At 48.3% G+C, this 21,068-nt stretch overlaps 1 protein-coding gene across 1 annotated transcript; it reads left to right on the forward strand.

Annotated features, from left to right (window-relative positions):
- The first annotated feature begins 15,818 nt into the window (after positions 1–15,818).
- LOC147731504 (uncharacterized) lies at positions 15,819–20,063 on the forward strand. Its single transcript, XM_086958755.1, has 2 exons — positions 15,819–16,062; positions 18,654–20,063. The coding sequence occupies exons 1-2, from the start codon at positions 15,819–15,821 to the stop codon at positions 19,622–19,624; spliced, it is 1,215 nt and encodes a 404-aa protein (XP_086814881.1). The 3' UTR covers positions 19,625–20,063.
- Positions 20,064–21,068: the final 1,005 nt, after the last annotated feature.

Here is a 21,068-nt window from a genome sequence, read left to right on the forward strand (position 1 = left end):
GTCAAGGTGAATTATGCATATCATTGGAAACTGCTTTTAACAGTGACACGTCAACCACTGGGTGAATGGACAATGAACTAGCCTTTCTTGATAATCCTGAAGGGTCCAATGAACCATGATTGAAATGTAAGTGCACATTTCAAACAGATATGTTTTGTTGATAACCACAATAACTGACCTTCCTTCAAGTCAGGGCCAGATCTACAGTGTTTATTCACCCAGATTTTATATTTGTTTATATTTGTTTAGCTAAGGTCAGATTATACTGTGCTAATTTGTGAATTTGGAATAAGCGTTCGAGGAAATTGTGCACTGCTGGTGTCAACGAGGTTGAAACAGAATCCACATCTAACATGCACGGGTGGAAACTGTAATTACAATAAAATTGTGAATATTTAGAAGATACATTTGTTTAATTATTATAAGCAAACTCTGCTGCCCACAAAGACTCCGCCAAATCTTGGTCGGTTTAAAGTAACTGGCAACATAAATACTGATCTATGCATTGGTTCACTCTCTCAGCCTGCCCATCTATTTGAGTATGGTGACAGGAGGACAATCGCACTGGGTGCTACTGGAAGTGGTAACAAGAAACTAGCAGGGGCTTGATAAGAACTGTTCTTTGGTGCAAAAAGCTGTTTTCCGCAAATCTCTTTGGGCAAATGGAAATGGGTGGGCACCAGAAATATTGCCGTAAAAGATCTATTGTCTTTTTTCCCCCAGGGTGTCCTGATATGCTACTGGAATAATACCATTTCAATCTTAAAGTGTGCAATTGTGTGCAGGGATGAATAACGCTTTCTTGATATAAACTAAGTCATGCATCTTTTCTCCCTTGTGTTGTTGTACTGTAAGTTGTGCCTCACTTGTTTCTTGCTCAGTTTGTATCAATGTTGTGAAATCTGAATGGTGAATGAGTGCCCCTACTATCTTTTCGAGTGGATGATTGGTTACTTCTGTGGCTGCATAACCTTAGCTGGAGAGGGCATCTGCTTTCCCATTCTTGTGCTCAGGTTGAAATTGGATTATAAAATCATAATTTTGAGAAAAACTGGGTCCAATGTAATTGGGGATGATAGTGCTTGGGCTGACCTGAGGAACTGTACATTCCTTGGATCTCTTAGGATATTGACTGTACGTAAGCCCCCAAGAGATAGTGTCTCCACTCCTCATAGGCACTTTTGATGGCTAAAAGTTCTTGTTCTGCCAATGAATAGTTCACCTCGGCAGGATTTAGCTTGTGGGGAAAGTACTTTCAGGCTGTAATCCCCCTATATGTTGCAACAAGACCCCCTCCTACTGCTACTTGGAAAGTAGCAGACAGAGCTTGTACATATTTCTCTTTTAGTTGACAAAAGGCCTGTTTGGTTTCTTCTCTCCATTAGAATTTTGTTCCCTATCAAGGAAGCTTAGTGATTAGAGCGATTAAGTCGGAGAAAAGATCTACAAATCTTCAATAGAAGTTGGCAAATCCCAGAAAGCTATGTACATCTTTAACACTTTGAGGGGATTGCCATTGTACTATTGCCTCTATGTTTTTAGGAGCCATTTGAAATCCTGCTGGAGAGAGTTCATAACCAAGGAACTGCACTTCCTGTACACAGACAGTGAATTTCTCCAACTTCATCTACAAATGATTCTCATGCAATTTCTGGAGGATCACTTACATGCATTGTACATGCTCAGAGTTAGAGTTGGACTAAATGAGAATGTTGTTGATACAGACAACAACACATAAATCCAGGAATTCTCTGAGCACTTTGTTTATGAAGTATTGTGAAGCTGTAGGTATGTTTTACACATGAGAAAGACATGATGAGGTACTTGTGAAGGCCAAATTTAATTCAGAATGTCGCATTCCACTTGTCAGCTTCTCGGATTTGTAGTAAATGGTAAGCACCCCGCAGGGTCAACTTTGTGTAAATACCAGCAGTCTTAACTTGGTCAAGCAGTGTTGAAATCAAATTTAAATGGTAGCATTTTTACTGTGATTTTGTTCTGGGCCCTGTAATCTGGGCATTTGAGAAGGACTCATCTAATTCGATATGGGACCTTGCTGGAACGTGTGTGCACATTTGTGTATTTAGGCTTCACACCAACTGAATATCTGGGGTGGCAAGCTCACATATTGTTGTGGTGGGAAGTATTCTAAAGTTGGCGCACATCTCACAGTACCATTCCATCCTGCCAGGTCTACAGATTTATAATCTTCAAGCCTTGGGGACAGTCACCTATGGTGCAGGGTTGTTAGGGCATCTGGTTGTGACCCCATTGTTAATGGTGGAAAATCAATTCATGCGCCAGCTGTGGGTGTACCTGTAAGCACTCTAATGCTTCCACTTAGGTTGAACTTTGGGAATAGAGACCTCTCCAACAGGCTGGTGCTGTGAGCCTTACTTTATTGGAAGAGGATCTGGGCTACAACAAGTTATTTGATGATCCTCAAGGGCTAGAGAAAATCTTATCTCAAGTGGGCTCTTGTAGAATTCCATGTCTTAAGCATGTGAAGGGTACATTGACAGAGACTGGCCTCCATGGTTTATGGGGTACTCCTGCACCTAGAGTACCTTCTTCCATTCTAAGACAGGAACCATCAACAAAATGTTTGTTCATGTTCATTTAGAGCAGTTGTCTTCAAACTTTTTAATGCTGCGTCCTCCCCAGTAAAAACAACCCTCCCCCCCCGTAAAAGAGTTTCATAATTATTCTATTAAACTGGCAATGTTTAAATATTCAGTTACCATTTTAAAAATGCCTTAAAATACATGATTGCCAAACATACTATTCCGGTCAGGCAGGCCTTGCTAATTTATAAAAGTGTCCACAGTGTGATCATTAGAAATGGGGGTTCTGGAGTATATTTGGATTTCCTCACCTTTTGACGCATTCTCCTAGCCAGGAAATAAATGACAAAAGATGTAAATGATGGCCCATTACAGAGCGGCTCAGACCAACTATTTCTTTCTGCTGAAAACAAAGCACTGTTATCAGCATGCTTCTTTTGGCCAGAGCTTTGCAGGTCTGAAAATGACACTTTTAGAAAGTTAGTACTTTCTTACTATGACCATTCTGTGCCTCTGCCTGTTCCTAAAATACACGTCTGGGTGGGGTGACAGCTGGACTTTGTGAATTCACTCTAGACAGACCCACACAAAGGGAGCCGAGGTGTGCCCTGCATATCCTGAGGGCCCATCACCAAGCTGATGAGCCTTCCCGAGCTAGAGTGGCGGGAGAAGCTGACGCTTGCACCTGAAAAGGGCTGTGCCTGTCCTCACATAAATAGTTGCCTACCCCCCTGTAGTGTGTCTGGAGCCAGGGCCAAGAAGGGCAGGGTCTTGTGCACTACAAAGAAATTTCTTTTAAGTCTCCATACTTCAAAGGCAAAAATGGGTATAAGTATTGGAGCTCTGACACCATATACTCAGAACACTTTGAACTGCGGACATTCTGCCAGAAAGAATAGCTCTTGCGCTGCCAGCAATGACTGCCACTTTGCTACGTGCTTTGCTGTGTTGGCCTGCTGCCTGGTGCTTCTTGCCTGGGAGTGACAGGACTGGACTTTACTCTCTAAATCCGGCTTCCAAAAGTTCTCTAAGGGCTTGTTTGGGTTTGCCTCCTGATTCTGCAGTCTCAGAGACAACAAATATTTCACCTGCATCTTGCTACCTAGGCTTGCAACCTGGGCTCCTCTGCTGTGAGCCCTGCCATGTCAAGTGGTGCCAAATCCAGGCCTGGGCCCATGGAAGTGAACTTTTATTCTGCAACCAAGAAACTGACGCATCGACCGCAAAGGATAATTTTGGAACCGGCGAATCCCCGCAAAATCGACACGTTGCCACTGCCTGCATAGAAGCCATGGACACTGCTCGCTTAATGCGCGATCCAACTACTCAACTTTCAACGCAACCCCAACTTTGTCACAGCGCCTCTGAAAAACCTCCACTTTATGAGTTTGAACACTGCCAACTGAAATCTGTGACACTCCTTTCTGACTCCGATGAAGTGCCGACCCAGAATGGCTTCCAACCGATGCAGCACCTTCAGCCCAGTGGTTCAACAGCGACGCCATGGAATCAGCATTCTTTGCTCTTGGCACCAATGCTGCATTGCCTTCAGGAACCGAGGCCTCACACCAACAACCGACTTATCATCTCCTCTGCACACCACATCGTACCCGAGCATTAAATCTTCAATGACCTTGCACCGCCTTCAGTAACCAATGCATCACCTGCATCTGCAACGCCTCACCTCCTCTGCGCCTCACATCGCCTTTAATTTCTGACGCATCCAAGGTACTGTCAGCTGGTCTGCATGACTCCTGTATCCGGCCCCATGCTCCATCGCGGTCTGACTGAACTTTTAGATTTGTCCCAGTCAAGCATGACCAGATAGCCCCAGTTAGAGCTATGATTTCTAAGCACTGCATTTTTATTTAATCTTGCAAAATTCATATATTGACTTGGGTATTTTGGATTTTTGTCATTTTGGTCTTGTGTTACTCAGATAAGTATTAGTTATTTTTCTAAAATGGTGTGGAACACTGTTCACTGTGTTACTGTGTATGCATGCAGAATTACTTTCACATTGCCTCTTTAGTTTAGCCTCACTGCTCTGTGCCAAGCTGACAAAGGGTGAGCACAAGTACATTTTAGTGTGTACAACACTTACCCGGACAAGAGTGATGGTCACAATTTGAACATGGTGCCTACCTCTGCCAACTAGAGACCCATTTCTAACAGAAATATTTTAGGAATGTTTATGAATAACACTGTCTAGTGCCTAAGACTACAGAATCAGTTTATTCTGGGATAGCCTGTGTTGCAGCGCAGCTCCAGAAATTCTCTGTAAAACCATCACCTTATCCCAGGGAGCTATTCACACATTACTCATCAGTGGGGCCCATAACACTACGAGTCACTCATACACACATTTACCCTGCTCCGAGGATTCGGTGAAGACCAAAGGAGAGCTGCAGGATTATAGCGGAGTGTCTAAAAACTAAATTTATACATTATTTACATCTTTAGTTCATTTATGATACCATGGTTTGATTTAAGAAGAATATTTTAAACAGACCACCATTATTTGTCAATGGATCCGCTAGTAAAAGTTAACTAAAGGACAAAAAGACTAGCCTAATTCTCCATTTATTTAATTTTTATTTAGAGACTAAATCTCCTAGCATGACCTTTATCTTTTTACTTCTAAAAGAAATTATTTAAACATCAATAACCTAAAAGAGAAAGTTTTAAAATTCAAAGCATTCAGTTATTAGCATGACAGTTTGTAAATAAGTAGAATTTCATATTACCAAAGTTTCGGAAACGCAGACATCAGCATAAGGACAGAATAGTTCCCAATGAACACCTCTCTATCTCTCTCGATTGTCCCCTTCATAGGACTCCGCACCCATTCAAAAGTTAAAGTTCAGAAAAATGTCAAAGTCCCTGCGCCATAGAAAAAGTTGCGCAGTACGGCAGCATGTCGGGGTGCAAAGATAAAATCGGAAAAGCAAACTCCCTTCTTCCTCCCAAATGTCCTCTTTTATACCCCTTTTCACTAACTTATCTATCTAAAAGTTGTAACTTTGGGGTATTAGACTGCCCGTGATTGATCACTTTGAGGGGTGAATGAGCATCACCTCATCACCCTATCGTTCAATTTCCGCAGCGTCATCGTTATAATTTAGAAAATTAAGTTTCTATTGTTCGTATCATTCCTCTTCCGCTTGTGTCCTTTAATTTGTTAATCGATGCCCTATTCCCACGTTCACGATGCTGATATTCGAAAAAGTTAGCATCTATTCCAATATGCAGGCCACACTGTCCTTGACCCATTCTGCACAGGCACAGGCTGCTTGCGCTTCTCCTCTCATTTTACTGCGCATGCGTACATCATCGGAAACTCGGAGTCGCGGTCAGCGTCCATCTTTTTTAGGCCACATATGGGAACTCTTATAGAAACAAACACAAATAAAGGTAAATTTAAGAAATAAAGCCCTTCTGTTTATCTCCCCCATACTAAAGTATCCCAATTAGTCGTTACCTAGCTTTTAAGCAACCTATAGGCATGGTTTACTCACCAATCTCCATCATTTATGACACAATAAAACAGACAAAAAGCACATTCATGCGATTTTCAATTAGATTATGACAAATGTGTTCAAATTAAACATGACACAACACATAATTAGTAGATTATAGTTCGCAATTACATGCAGTTTAGTATCCCACGTGTGTTTGTGTATGTGCATTCTATTCTATGTTGGTTAATTTCAAAACCACACGATTAATTCCTATTACTGTTTTGGAGAAGTGATTTCACAAGGGGTATACACAAATTTTGTTTCCAACCTTGCTCCATCACCTGCCACGATTAGAAAGAGCACAAACTATGTGGGATATTAATGGGTTACTACTGACCCACCACCCTACATGAGCGAGCCCATCCAAAAATAAGTATGTTTTAAGAGAGGGGGAAAAGCTTTAGGAGGAAGCATGCCACAAGTTGTGGAAGAGGGCTTCTTTTCCTAAACAGAGGATCTCCTTCATGCCATTAGATTTCTAATATACTTGGCCATTTCACATTATCACATAGACAGCCTAGCACCTCATGCAAGGGTGACGTGTGAGAAATCTCTGTTTTTTTTAGATATCAATAAAAAATGTGACCTGGTCATCGGCCAGCAAAACATGAGATTACTGGGCTTTTCATCTGTGGAGAACTTGGAGGGTGCAGCCCTTTAAAACCTGCAAACCTTGCAATTGATGAGTGTTTTCCTTATCCTTCTTCCCAGAGGTTCCTTGCTCCTACCGTGTACCACACACATACATAGGGTAAGAAAGGGGCTTCTTAAGTGATGTTTCAATAGAGTTTTTGTGGTTTCCTTGTTTTCCAATCGGTTAAGTTGTGGTGGAAAATGAAAGGGTTCATGCCGGTGGTTAGTAAAAATATTCAGAATATGAAAATAAATAGTTTATACCACAGGTGTGGCCTAGATGTTTTTCGTCCTTTCAGAGTGTTTTGGTCAATGTTACCATTCTGTTTTTGAGACCTAGATTGGGGTGGTTGGCGCCGGACACAGTGTCTAGCGTTTTTTGGGTGCCCTGGATCATTCATAAAACGTGTTCTTAATGGCATTTTAGGACACAAGCACACTTTTTTTAATGTTTTATACCAAATATTGTTTTCTGTTTTAAGTTTCCAGATGTGTTTTCTCACATTATATTCATAGAGTAACCTTTTATGCAGTGATTTGATGTCAATAGCAACTAGTCATTCACATTTCCCATCTAGTGATTGTGGGTTCTATAATAAAACAAAATAAAATACAAAAAATCAAAGATTGTTACATTGAAATGCCACCCAAAACACTTTCCCAAAAATGTATTTGTTATTCCCTTGCACCCTTGTTTCCACTCAAGGGCTGAGCTGGCCCATGGCTTTATAATTAAGTGCAATCAGAACGAAGGTTGAGTCTAAACACCTCAACAGACCACCTTCATTAATCCCAGTGGTATCTATTGAAACTCCCCTTAAAGTACCGTCTCGCTATGATTGAGTCATTAGATGAATGCTAAATGCCAGTGTTAAACTCTATGTACGAAGGTTTTATTTTGAGAGTTCCTAATAGAAATTTTTTTTTTTCGCTATTAGGAAATCACAAACACCTATGTACGAATGTGTCCTTGACACAAATAGTGAATACTAACTGGGTCACAATTGACCTACCTATTTAATGTTCATGAGGTAGGCTGCAATTTACGCAGGGCCGGACTGGCTACCGGGCAGTTGTGTGTCCTGCCGAGCAGGGGGATGCTTTCGTTGACGGGGACCTGTGTGTGCAAACCGAAATTCGTTTTGCTTTTTTTATTTCAAAGCGCACGCACGTCCCCATCAACTAAATAAGCCCACACCACAGAGAAATTAGCCCCCAGCTCGGCAACACACACAACTGCCCGGTAGCCAGTCCGGCCCTGAATTTACGAACCATTGGGAATCTCTTAAAATGCTGGGGACAGCAGACCACCATAACCGTTTTTGCATTTACACAAAGCAACATTTATCTTTAAATGCTGTCTATTTTCCTTAAAGGAAAACGGGATGCACTTCAAAAAGAAAAATTAAAGGTTTCAGTTTAATTTTTTAAGAGCAGGCGTGGTCCATGAGACCACGGCCTGCTCTTAAAAAACACTTTTGCAACCATTCACAAATGGGAAGTAGTCCCCTATTGACCCTTTCCCTTTGTGACTGGGTTACCATCTAGTTGAAGTAGGCAATAAAATGCAAATGTTTTGTGACTGCATTTTGGTTGCAAAACATTTGTGCATGACCCTACGAGTAGCTATTAGGAAGGGGCATCCTTATCATGCCCCTTCCTAATACCAATTCACAAAACCCAGGTTGCGAATCGGTAACAAGTTACTGAATCGCTATTTGGGTTCTGGACTTACCAAAAAGCATTTTCGCGTTTGCAAACCGGCCCTTTTGCGACCGGCAAAAATGTTTGTATATGTGGCCCCTAATCACAAATTGTCACTTGCCTCTGCACTGTCAAATTTGGACAAGTTAACTCAAAATAACTACATCGCAATGCAAACCACACACGCCTCCCTTCTCGTACAGCGCAAGCCCCTAACTCATGAGCAAACATGCTTGATGCAAAACTCTTAACAAACATGCTGTCTACTGGCCAAAGTGAAACATGGCTCAGCCTTGTTCGACATCGGCGATTCATGAAGGCGCAATTAGAATTTGGGAAATGTGACAGGGAGGCTGGGCCTGGTTAGGCTCCCCTCTAGGTAAACACCATCTGTCCTGGTGTATGCTCCAAGTGCTACTTTTGCAATGGCTTCCAGGAGGCAACATCTGCTGTGCAAGCTCATGGGCAAGAAACACCAACGCTGCTGAGTGCTTGGATCCCCCACTGGAATGTTGCCGGCACTCCCCAGTGAGCCGTGGTTCGATCTCTGCTTGACTAACGAGTCAATTATTCATTGTCACTCTGCTCTTGATGTGAGAAGAGCAACTAACGTCTATACAAACACTGTAGCTCGACCGTGCAGCAAGGACAAGCTGTATGTGAGTGATCTTTGTCTATTTTTTTGCAGTTTTATATAGCGCAAACTCGACCCGAAGGTATCAGAGCACTTTACATGAGCATCACAGATGGACACGTTCATTTTTAGACACAGAGAGATTAAGGGCCAGATGTACAAGCATTTGGAAATGGAATACCGATTTCCTAATTGTGATTCTCTCCGAATCACAATTAGGAAACCGGTATTCCTAATGTATGAAACTCTTATGAGTTTCATTAGCGATTCATAATGGGTCGCAAATAGATCTAACTCATGTATAATAATGTGACCCATTAGGAATCACAGCCATCACAGTGATATGGTGGCCTGCTGAGGTCAGGAGACCACTGTGTCTGTGATTGCTTTTTAATAAAGCAATCTTTTTTTTTTAAAGGCAGCTTGTTTTCTTTAAAGGAAATACGGGATGCATTTAAAAAGAAAACATTTAACTTTGCAGTTTTTAATACATACCATTCTGATTCGATATTTGGAAGGGGAACCCTTTCTAAATACCGAATCTGTTTTTGGTAGCAACCGTAAATTGTGATTCGGTAACAAGTTACCAAATCTCAATTTGCCTTTTATACATTGTAAAAAGTTTTTTTGCAAATGCAAACAACTCAATTCTGCGAATTGGGCTGCTTGCAACCGCAAAAAAAGCTTTGTACATCTGCCCCTAAGTGATTTGCTCAGAATCACAAGATGTTGAGCCTCTAGCCAAGACTCGGACCTGGTCTACCTGTTACGCCACATCATCCCACATAGGCAGACAAAATGGCATTGCCTTAGCGAAGTACTTTTTCTCACATAGAAGTAAAAGCCAGCCAACTATTTTTTCTGAATGTAGTTTCTCGTCAAGGTCATGATTGCCTGTTAAAGACTGGTTTTAGGTCTCAGAACAATCAATTAACTGGCTCCTCCACACCACAAGGTACTTTGACATGCATTGTAAATGCCTCCTGGGAGATGGCCCATCCACCTTTATCTACTTATGTAGAAACCAGTATAAAGGATAAAGATGTTTCAAATGATTCACAGTTGAGTCAAATGCCTGAGAGCAAAATACGGCTAGATTCATGGTTCTCGCCAGGCCCAGTGCAGGAGGGTGGGCCAGCCACCCAAGGAAGACCCCAGGCCCACCCCAGTATGGTTTCCATGTTTAGTATTGGCCACTGCAGTATTGTTTTCCTGAATGAATAGTGTCCTTGTACAGAGTTCAGTTGGTAAATGTTAAGTACCAATTACACAATTGCAAACCAAATTCAGGTTGCAAAACACCCAGCCATCTCAATACTAGCAGATTAAACTTCTTGCATTAAGGGATTTATCAATCAATCAATCAATAAATCAATCAATCAATCAATCAATCAATCAATCAATCAGTACTTATTAAATGCAGCTATTCACCTGTGAGGGGCTCAAGACCCTGGGGAGGTGAGAGGGTCAGAATGGGCACTGTGGTTCACTTGAAGAGCCAGGTCTTGAGATACTTCCTGATTTGTGTCACAGACGGGGATAACCTGAGGTGGAGAGGCACGGGTTCCAGGATTTGTTGGCGAGGTAGGAGAAGGATCTTCCTCCGGTCCTGGTTTTGCTGATCCGAGGGACAGTGGTGAGGGCCAGTTGGGCGGAGCAGAGGTGTCTGAAGGGTCAGTGGAATGAGAGAGGTGGTTCAGGTATGCTGGTCCGGCGTCATGGAGGGCTTTGTAGGCATTTGTGAGGAGCTTGAAGGTGACTCTTTTGTTGACTGGGAGTCAGTGGAGCTCTCGTACGTGTTCAGAGGTGTGCTACAGTGGGGGATGTTGAGAACCAGTCTGGCTGAGGTGTTCTGTACGTTCTGAAGTTTCCTCTGGAATTTCTGGGTGGTGCCTACGTACAGTGCATTGCCATAGTCGAGTCTGCTGCTGATGAGTGCATGGGTGACCGTTTTCCTGTCCTCAATGATGGGAAAGCTAGAATTGTCTCCTCAGGTAATAACATTATTAGAGGCTAGAATGGCCCAAAAAACAATATTGCTGATATTTACCACCTTAATGGTCCATGCAGAAAAAAATGGATTGCCTCAAAGACAGATGGAGAAAAACATAGGCCCAATGGAAAATGGTTTATGGTAGGAATCATGTGCATACATCCTGAGAGTTATCAGCATGATATGCTTTCCAATTGGTCCAATTGAAAGTCCTCTCTAGAGTGTACTACACGAGGGTTCAGCTATGGATATCTGGGGAAACTAATACTAAAATGTACTTATCAGACTGTGGCCAAGAGGGTACTTTTATCCACACATTGTGAAGTTGCTCCCTCATAGAGAAATACTGGGAGTAAGTTGCAGGAAAGATGGAGGCAGGACTAGGCTTCCCTTACCAAGAAGAGATATAGCACTATGACGTGGCAGCCCATTCCCACCTGCCACTGGGGAATCGACCCACCATTGGACTGGTGTATGGCAGCGTAGAAGGAGAAATTAAAAAAAAAGGGTTGTCTTAAAATATTTTTTTTAAACTAGGAGGACTTGAGAGGAACATAATGATCTTGTTTAAGAGAGAACAGCAAGCCAAGGGTGACAGGTAGCAATGTACCATTAAACCAGTAGAAAAGTGATTGCTCATTCCAAAAACTCAAAACCTTTCCTGTTGCAAATATTTTACAGATTAAACCACTTATAAGTGTACAGATAAAATGATCATACCCTTTTGACTACATTCATCGCAAATTTGGTCATAACTGTAGTATGTACATCTTGCAGACTCCATATTTCCTTTTGCAGTATTGGTATGAAAGTTACCAACTGTTTAAATTAACCTAAAAAATTCAAAACTCAATAAAATAAATATTTTTAGAAATTCTCTTCATCCTATAATCTATAAAAACCAGTGCTTAATTTGTACAAATAAAACATGATTGCCAGGGGCCCTGTTGGGAGGCCACTAACTACTAACCCTCACACTCCTGTAAGTGTGAGAATTCCGACTATTTTAGGCCACCCAAAGCTATAATAATGGCATAAGTGTCAGGGATTGTTCTTCTTTAGTGTATATAGACCTATTAAGCACTGTTTTTGTGCTCATCTCAATATTAGACAGAGGGCGCCATCATGTGGTGGACTGTCACAAGAGCCTGTGCTGATAACTAAATGCCGGGTTCCAGGCACTGGAAACCACTGGCTCAAATTAAGCACTGATGAAATCTTTGATCAAGATTCACTCATCTTCATTTTTGTAACCCCATATACATCTGTAGATGGTATCTGAAATTTAGCAAACTTTGTTAAATGTTTCAAAATGTTAGCCAGAAATGGAATTTGAATCTCCTCTATATTGACCGAAAAAGGCACTAAGTTATATTTCTAACTTAAATATTTGAAATCTCTGCTATCCAACAGATATGGTTAACAATAGTACAACAAAAATACCTTGTCATGTCAGCCATGCTGTTCTTTTGATAGCTCTTTTGTTTGTCTTTGTACTGATGGCAAATTTTGTTATGGTGTGTGTGTTGTGTGAGTTACTAACCATAACTGGTGAATATCAGTGGTCTTCTGCATTTGAGCCAGAGCCATAACTGTTTTTTAAAGGGAACATATGCTTGGAAAAAAAGATAAGTTATAGCACACTGTGTGTTATACTATCTTTTTTCAATGCAAAACAAACTCACATGTCCATGCTCAAATCAATTTCATATTCTGATATACTAATTCCCCACTAATACTGTTTGAGATCCATAGTGGTATGCTACCTGCCGAAAAAGTGCTTAGACGCCTCATCAGTGGTAGTAAGCTCTATATAAATGCCATTACAATTACAATTACGGTATTAGATAGGGGGGGTGTTAAATAGTTACAGAACTTAGAGCTTCACGTTTTAAAACTTGAATGCTTTGCAAAATCCTTAGCTGCCAAAGTATTTTTTTTAAATATGAAAGCTGCAAAGGACCTTGTGTAGCAGCAGGAACATTTCTACTGTTGCATATGATGATGAGCATGCTGCACTTCTTCTGCATCTTACAATTCAGGTAAGGAGCTCCCCTCCCCATCACCAAAGCTAGAAACCCTGGTGCAAGAATTCTTGCAACAGGGAACGCAAAATATGCAGCTCATTGGGTGGTGGTAATTATGTTAAAACTGTCAAAATTGGATAAAAGTGAGTACGCAAAATATCACATCTCCAAACTGTTTTTTGTATTTTTTAGCCGCTACCATTCATCTTCATGGCCCACTCATACTTCCCCCGCCCCTTCTAGATAAAAAATACCCTGAAGACGATCCTGGTTCTCACATATACAAGGATCTTCCTACATTTCTGTTATTGATCTGTATGCGTTCTCTTATCAAATGCAGCAAGATGATATTTCTTTGTTATCATACATTTTTGCCAGCACCATCAGTTACATTTAGCGCATCCACTGGCCACAGATCCTTGGTACACAGTCCTCAGTAGTCAAAAAAATATTTTTGTCAGTAGCTCAAACTATCAACTTTTGAGAGGATGATAAATGTCCTTTGCGTTATTTTCACATGGTAGGCATGCTGAAGTACACAGCATGCCCATAATTTAGTCTTCCACTATCCAAAGTGAATCAGACAAATGGTCATTGCTGGAAATTACCATCTTTTGCGTGGTGTGCCCCCAGATTGTTGCCTTATCTTTTTTTGTTGGCTGTAGAACTCTGTGCACTTTAGCCCTCCTAACCAGTAGTAAAGTGCCTATGCTCCCCTATTTAATATTGTTTAATCGGTATACTCCAGATTGAAATATTTAATTTATCCATAAGTGCCTAATGGGCTTTGCGGGGGGTGGCCGACCGGAGGGAGGCTCTCCCCCCCGGGGAAGTTTGGGGCTCCGGGAGGAAGGGGAGGGGGGAAGATTTAGACAGGGACACAGGAAGGGATATGGAGTTTGGGCTATTTAGTAGGTTTTGGGCTCGTTTGGGCTAGTGGGGTTAAAACCGGCCATTTTAGGACTCTGGGCACCATTTCGGAGATAGTGACCCAGCAGCCGGTGGGCTTAGTGTAGCGTTGTGTAGCGTGGTTGTGGTAGGGGTAGGCCTTAGGTTTACATTGTCGACGGTGTCGGTTTTCGGGGGTAGTGACAGCGGAAGGTGGGCAGCGACGGGGAAGAGGGGAGTGTGCCGGGCGGGAGAGCGAGGAAATTACGTGAGGCTGCGGAGAGCTTACCTGTCGGAATGGCGGCGGAGGACATAGCGGATCCGCGAGTACGGGAGGCTTTGAGGCTCCTCGGGGAGGCTGGCAGGACGGACCTCCTGCGCGACGATGTGCGGGTAAGGCCACCACGGCGCGCTGCTGATGGCGCCGTGGCGGCGGTGCTGGCGTGCGAGCCTCCGAGGTCGCGCGCGAAGACAGGGGAGGGGGCGGGAGCGAGGGGTGGAGCGGCGCGAGGCGGCGGGCCGAAGGCGGCTGGGGCGCAAAAGAGAGGTGGAGGAGGTGCGGCGAGAGGGCGCGGCGGCCGGAAGAAGGCGCCGCTGGTTTTTAAGAAGGGGGCAGAATGCCCGGGGGGGGCAGGGGGGAGCGGGGCCATGAGTGAAGAGGTGATGGGAGGCGCGGGGGGAGGGGCAGGCCCGGCCAGGGGCCGAGGGAGTGTGCAGGCCCGCGGGGCGCCGCTGGTTGCTAAGAAGGGGGCGGAAGGCCCAGGGGGGGCAGGAGGGAGCCGGAATATGCGTGTGAATGTGATGGGAGGCGTGGGGGGTGGGGCAGGCCCGGCTAGGGGCCGGGGGAGTGTGCAGGCCCGCGGGGCGAATCCCAGGGTGGAGGGAGAGGTAGGGGGTGACGGGGGGAGGGCAGGGGGTGCCCAGGAAGGAGAGGGGCAAAGGGTGGGGGGAGAGGGTGGGAGGCAAGGGGAGGAGGCCATGGTGGTTGAGGAAGAGGCAGGGGGGCAGGAAGTGGCAAGGGGGCAGGAGGAGGCAGGGGGGCGGGGAGAGTCAGGGGGGGGATCGCCATTGCTCATTGAGGATTCTGGGGAGGAGGAGGTGGAGGTGGAGGGGGAGGGGGGAGCGGTTGAGGTAGAATTGGGGTCTTCAGCAGATGAGGATGTGGTGCCTCCCAGTAGACCGGTTTCACCGCGGGGTCGGGGGTGGGGCGCCAGGCAGGGAGGCCGGGCGAGGGGGAACGGCGAAAGGGGTAGCGGGGCGGAGGGGTTGCCTCGGGGGTCACGGGAGGATGGAGGAGGGGGGTGGGGATGGGGGAGGGGGGGGTACGGCGGAGGAGATTTCGGTTTCGGGGGGGCCATGGGAGGTCGCGGATGGGGGCAGAGGGGAGGCGGAGATTATTGGGGTTCGAGGGGGGGCGGATGGGGGGGAGGAGGCGAGGCAGGGGCTTGGGGGTGGGGGGAAGGGGGTTGGGAGGAGGGGCTCCCGGCGCGGCGAGGAGGACATTCGGCGGCAGGGGGGAGAGGGGGGTGGGGAGGCGACGGAGTTTTTGCCCCGGCATGCTGGACTTCCCCGTTTTTCTCTTGGCAGGAGCAGCTGGTAAGGGGCTCGGGTGAGCAGCATGCGGCTCCAAACCGCCGAGAGGATGGGCCGGCTCTGCCTAGTACGGGCGGTCGCGCTCCCGCGAGGGACCAAGTGCGTGCAGGCAGCAGATGGCAAGGTTATGGGTCTCCAACGCCCCCCTCCCGATGGGTCGCTCCGGCCTCCGGGGGACGGGGATGGAGCAGTAATGCGGCAAGAAATGATGATCACCAAAATGTGGATAGGAGTATGGAGGGTGTAGATTTAGGAATGTTGATGACGGCATGTAGGGACAAGGCAGGTTTGAGCAGGATGTCAACAGGAGCGGTTATGGGAGGAGGTGACCGTGAGATGGAGTCGGAGGAGGAAGGGGAACTGCGGGAGGAAGGGGGGGAGGTTGGTAATGTTGTTGGTAGTGTTTTACAGGAATGCCCCCGGCAAGTGGTGCCGAGAGTGACGGCCCCCCCAACAGACCTGGTTAGGCGGCGGGATCCGGTGAGGACGCTAGCCTTGACGCCAGGTAAGACCAATACAGGGTCGGGGTGTGGCTTGGGCAGGCCTCATGGAGGCCAGGAGGGTGGGAAGGCGGATGGTGGAGGCCAGAGGTCCGTGGGGACAGATGCTGGCGATGGTGAGGAAGTGCGCTTGGTGAAGGGCAGATATGTGGCGGATGCAGGGGTGGGTACAGAGGGGGTAGGGGGCGCAGCGGCAGGGAGCACGGCGCCGGGGGACGCGGCGAAGGACGGTGAGTCGGCCACGGGATCGGTGGGGGGTGCAGCGGCGGGAAGCGCGGTGCCGGGGGAAGCGGTGAAAGACGGTGGGTCGGGGGCGTCTGGTGCGGGGGCGAAGGAGAGTTGTGATGTGCCGGTGAAAAAGCTGCCGTACATGGGGGTGGCGAAGCCGCTGGGGGCACACTTGTCGCTGGCAACTAAAGAGAAAATATGGAAGGGGGAATACGTGGAGATTCTGAGGTTGCTCCACAGGGAGTTGATGGCCAAGGAAGGGTCGAAGGAGGAGGAACAGGAATTGGCTAGGCGTCCGAAGGTGCCGGTCACCATTGAGAATTGGTCGGCTGCTTTTCTGATCTATGCCAGCGTGTACTGCCAGAAGTACCCGGACAGGGCGGTCGCGATGTTCAAGTATATGGATATTGTGCGGCGGGCTCAGGTGACTTATGGAGGCAACGCTTGGTCGCATTACGATGAGGAGTTCCGGGCGCGCATGGCGTCGGACCCAGAGACGAATTGGGGGGAGTTGGACTCCGACCTCTACCAGCAGACGATGAGTGGGGCTAAGTTTGGCCGCACCATCTTCACGGCCAGTGGTTTACCACTGGCGCCGCCCCCCTTTTCGGCCCGCCCCACCCGGGGTGGGGTGGGGGCGGGCGGTGCCGGAGGTAGTCAAGGTGTCGGAACCTGTTGGGATTTCAACAGGGGTTCCTGTCTGCGGCAGGCGTGCCGTTTTCGACACGAGTGCTCCGCATGTGGGAGACGACATCCAGAGGCGCGATGCTGGGGGCCTTGGGGAGGCCCAGCGCAGTCACAATACCCGGCGCCCGGGTCCGGCAGAGGGAGGGGTGGAGGTAGAGGGGGGGCAGGTACCATGGGAAAAGGCTCGTACTCCGGTTAGGCTGGATCGGATGGAACCGTTGTTAGAGGCGTATCCGCGGGCGGATGATGCGTCCGTGCTGCGTCGGGGTTTCAGGGAGGGTTTCCGGTTGGGGACGGGTACGAGGGTCCGCGGATCGCTCGGTGGGCGGAGAACCTGAAGTCCGTGAACGCACACAAAGGTATCGTCCGAGAGAAGCTTTTTAAGGAAGTGAGGGAGGGGAGGATGGCGGGGCCCTTTTCAGAGGCGCCGGTGCCAGACTTGATCATCTCCCCCATTGGAGTGGTCCCAAAGAGAGAGCAGGGCCAATTCCGGCTGATTCAACATCTATCATGGCCGGAGGGCGCGTCGGTGAACGACTTTATATCGGCGGAGTTGGCGTCGGTGTCGTACTCGTCCGTGGACGTCGCGAGGCGTTTGGTGACGACGGCGGGCACGGGGGCGCTCATGGCAAAATGCGATGTGAAATCGGCCTTTCGGTTGCTGCCGGTTCACCCGGCGGACCATCAGTTGCTTGGGATTCAGCTGGATGGGCAAATTTTTGTGGACAGAGCGCTTCCTATGGGATGTTCCGTGTCGTGCGCCTTGTTCGAACGATTCAGCTCCTTTTTGCAGTGGGCTTTTTCCTGGCGCACAGGCTCTGAGGCGATTACGCATTACCTGGACGACTTCTTCCTGGTGGGTCGGCCCGGTTCGACGGACTGCCAGCAGAGTCTGGACAGTTTTACGGACCTGATGGGTCACCTGGGGGTTCCGTTGGCACCAGAGAAGACGCAAGGGCCCAGCACGGTGCTGTCGTTCCTCGGGATAGAGCTCGATTCAGCAGCCATGGAAGCACGCCTGCCGGAGGAGAAGCGGGCGGTTATGGTGGAGTTGGTGAAGAGCATGTTGGCCAGGAAAAAGGTTTTGGTGCGTGAGGTTCAGGTGTTGCTGGGGCACTTGAATTTCGCTTGTCGCGTGGTGCGCGCGGGGCGGACTTTCTGTCGGCGGCTGGGTTTGGCATTGTCCGGTCTGACACGGCCGCATCATCATGTGCGGATCTCGGCGGGCGCGAAGGAGGACCTGAACATGTGGTTGGCTTTTTTGGAGCGTTTCAATGGCGTGCCCATGGCACCCCCGGAGGACTGGGAGTGGGACGTGACGATGTCATCGGATGCGGCGGGAGTTGGAGGTTTTGGAATCTACTGGGCAGGCAGATGGTGCGCGGAACAATGGCCGGAGCGTTGGCAGGCAGGGGGTAGGAGCATTGCTTTCTTGGAACTGTTCCCGCTGGTAGTGGCTGTGACCGTGTGGGCTCAGGAGTTGGCGCATAGGCGGGTGTTGTTTAAGGTGGACAACATGTCAGTGGTGCAGGTGGTTAACCGGCAGTCCGCAAGGGAACCCCAGGTGCTGAAGCTGATGCGCGTTTTTGTCTTGAGGTGCTTGGAACACAATATCTTGTTTCAGGCTAGGCATGTGCCGGGAGTGGACAATGACATTGCTGATGCTTTGTCTCGTTCCCAGTGGCGGAGGTTCCATGGGCTAGCCACGGAGGCAGCGGCGGTCAAGACGGAGGTGCCGAAGGAGATGTGGTTGGTGGGAGAGCGCGGGTCGTTCAGTTGGTGAGGTCATCCCTGGCGGCGTCAACATGGAGGAGTTACGAGCAGGCCTGGACGGAGTTTCTGCGCTTTGGAGCGGTAAGGCAGCGGGGCAAGTGGTGTCGGGAGGAGCAGGTGGTGCGTTTCATGCTGGGATTGATGGACAAAGGTTTGGCGAGAGTGACTATCGCGGGAAAATTGGCAGGTGTGGCCTTCATGGGCAAGCTGTGGTGGGGGTATGCGCCCTCGGCGGGAGAACTGGGGGGGAGGCTTTTGGAGGGTTGGGAGAGGGAGAGAGGAGCTCGGGCGCGGAAGAGGCGGCCGATTACAGAGGATTTGTTGGCAGGCTTGCTGGGTCAGTTACCGCGGGTGTGCAGGGACCGGGCGGAGACCGTGCGGTTTTCCACGCTGATGTCGTGGCTGTACTTTGGAGCCTTTCGGGTGTCGGAGTTGGTAGGTTTGAGGGGCGCTGCAGGTTTGAAGTGGGGGGATGTGGAGATCGAAGGCCGGGAGGTAGCAGTGCGGCTTCGGCGGTCCAAGACTGATCAGCGGGGGAAGGGTACGTGGGTCTTGTTGGGTCCCGGGGGGACCGAGGCGGTGTGCCCGGCGGAGTGGGGGAGACGGCTGGCGGAGGAAAGGGGACAGGATGTGGCGGAGGTCTTCGGCAGGAGCGAAGGGGGTCGTGTGACGGCAGCGCAGTTGTTGTGGGTCCTGCGGCACGCCCTGCGGTCTATGGGTGAGGACCCGGGGGCGTTTGGAACGCATTCGTTTCGCATCGGGGCAGCGACGAAGGCGGCGAGGAAAGGCTGGGGGAAGGAGGAGATCAAACGGCTGGGGCGATGGAAATCAGATTGCTATAAGTCGTATGTTAGGTTGCGAGGGGTAGCGTTGGATTGAGAATGGATGATGGGCTCGCTGCTTACATATGTCTCTTTACAGGTGCGGTGGCGGGGCCTACGGCGGCAGCAGTGTCTATATATGTGGTGGGCCATTCGTTTGTCAAAAGAGCGGAGAGGGCTGAGTGGGAAAAATGCAAGAATCTCAACTTGGAGCTGGATGAGAATTTGTTTAGGTGTCATTGGAGGGGCAAAGGGGGCATGCGTTGGCACGAGTTGGTGCCGGTGTTGAACAATGTTGTGCGAGGGGGGATTTGCCCAGATGTAGTGGTGATTCACCTGGGGGAGAACGACTTGGTGCAGTGCAAGGGACTGGCGCTAGTAAAACAAATGAGGAGGGACTTGCTGGAGATCAAGAGGCAGTGGGCAGGGTGTTATGTCATATGGTCCGAGTTCATACCCAGGAGGTGTTGGAGGGGAGCTGAGAGACCGGGGGCCATAGATAGGACTAGGAGGAAGATAAACCGAGAGATGCGGGCCTTTTGTGACAAGGAAGGGGTGGGAAGGATGGAACACCCAGAATTAATATATGGGGCGGTATATTTTTTCCTTGAGGATGGGGTTCATTTGTCGAGGTATGGGATGGAGCTGTATATCGTACAATTGAAGGAGGCGTTAGACCGGGCAATAGGGGTGCGCAGGTATCCTAAGGTGCAGGGGCCCTAAGGGGGGGGTCGAAAGCCTTAAGGGGGGCTTTCGAGTGGCGCTTTCCTAGTCAAATGGGGGGGGGGTAGGATAGGAGGAAGGAGTTTTACTGGCAGAGGAGGGAGTGTACAGAGGGGGATGTTCAAATAGTGATAAAAGTTTGGTTTATTGATAATGATGTTATGTTGTTGGCGGGGAACTGTTTAGGGGAGGGGGTGGGGGTTTCTGGTCAGGTACATGTATAATTAGTTAGGCTTAGTTTTGTACGGCAAAGGCCAAGGTTTGGGGTATGTTTCCAGGATGCACCTGTTTCCCAATAAAGCGGCCTTTATCACACCTACACCTGTGTCCGGTCGGTTTCTTCCCCTCCCCGTCTCCCGATGGGCCCCAATGGGCTTTGCGGGGGGTGGCCGACCGGAGGGAGGCTCTCCCCCCCGGGGAAGTTTGGGGCCCCGGGAGGAAGGGGAGGGGGGAAGATTTAGACAGGGACACAGGAAGGGATATGGAGTTTGGGCTAGTTAGTAGGTTTTGGGCTCGTTTGGGCTAGTGGGGTTAAAACCGGCCATTTTAGGACTCTGGGCACCATTTCGGAGATAGTGACCCAGCAGCCGGTGGGCTTAGTGTAGCGTTGTCCCACCCGCCCTCCCTCAGATCAATTTCTGGGGATGGGGGGGTTTTTTATTTGTCCCAGGATTTTCAGATTGGCGGGATGTCCGGGGGATGTTGTGAAGCAGGTGCTTTCTGTGTTAGGGCTTCTGGTTGTGTTGTCGCTGGGGGCAGGTGCTGCAATGATGATTTAT

This window comes from Lissotriton vulgaris, chromosome 2_1 (genome assembly GCF_964263255.1).
Source record: "Lissotriton vulgaris chromosome 2_1, aLisVul1.2, whole genome shotgun sequence".
NCBI classification, from domain to species: Eukaryota; Metazoa; Chordata; class Amphibia; order Caudata; family Salamandridae; genus Lissotriton; species Lissotriton vulgaris.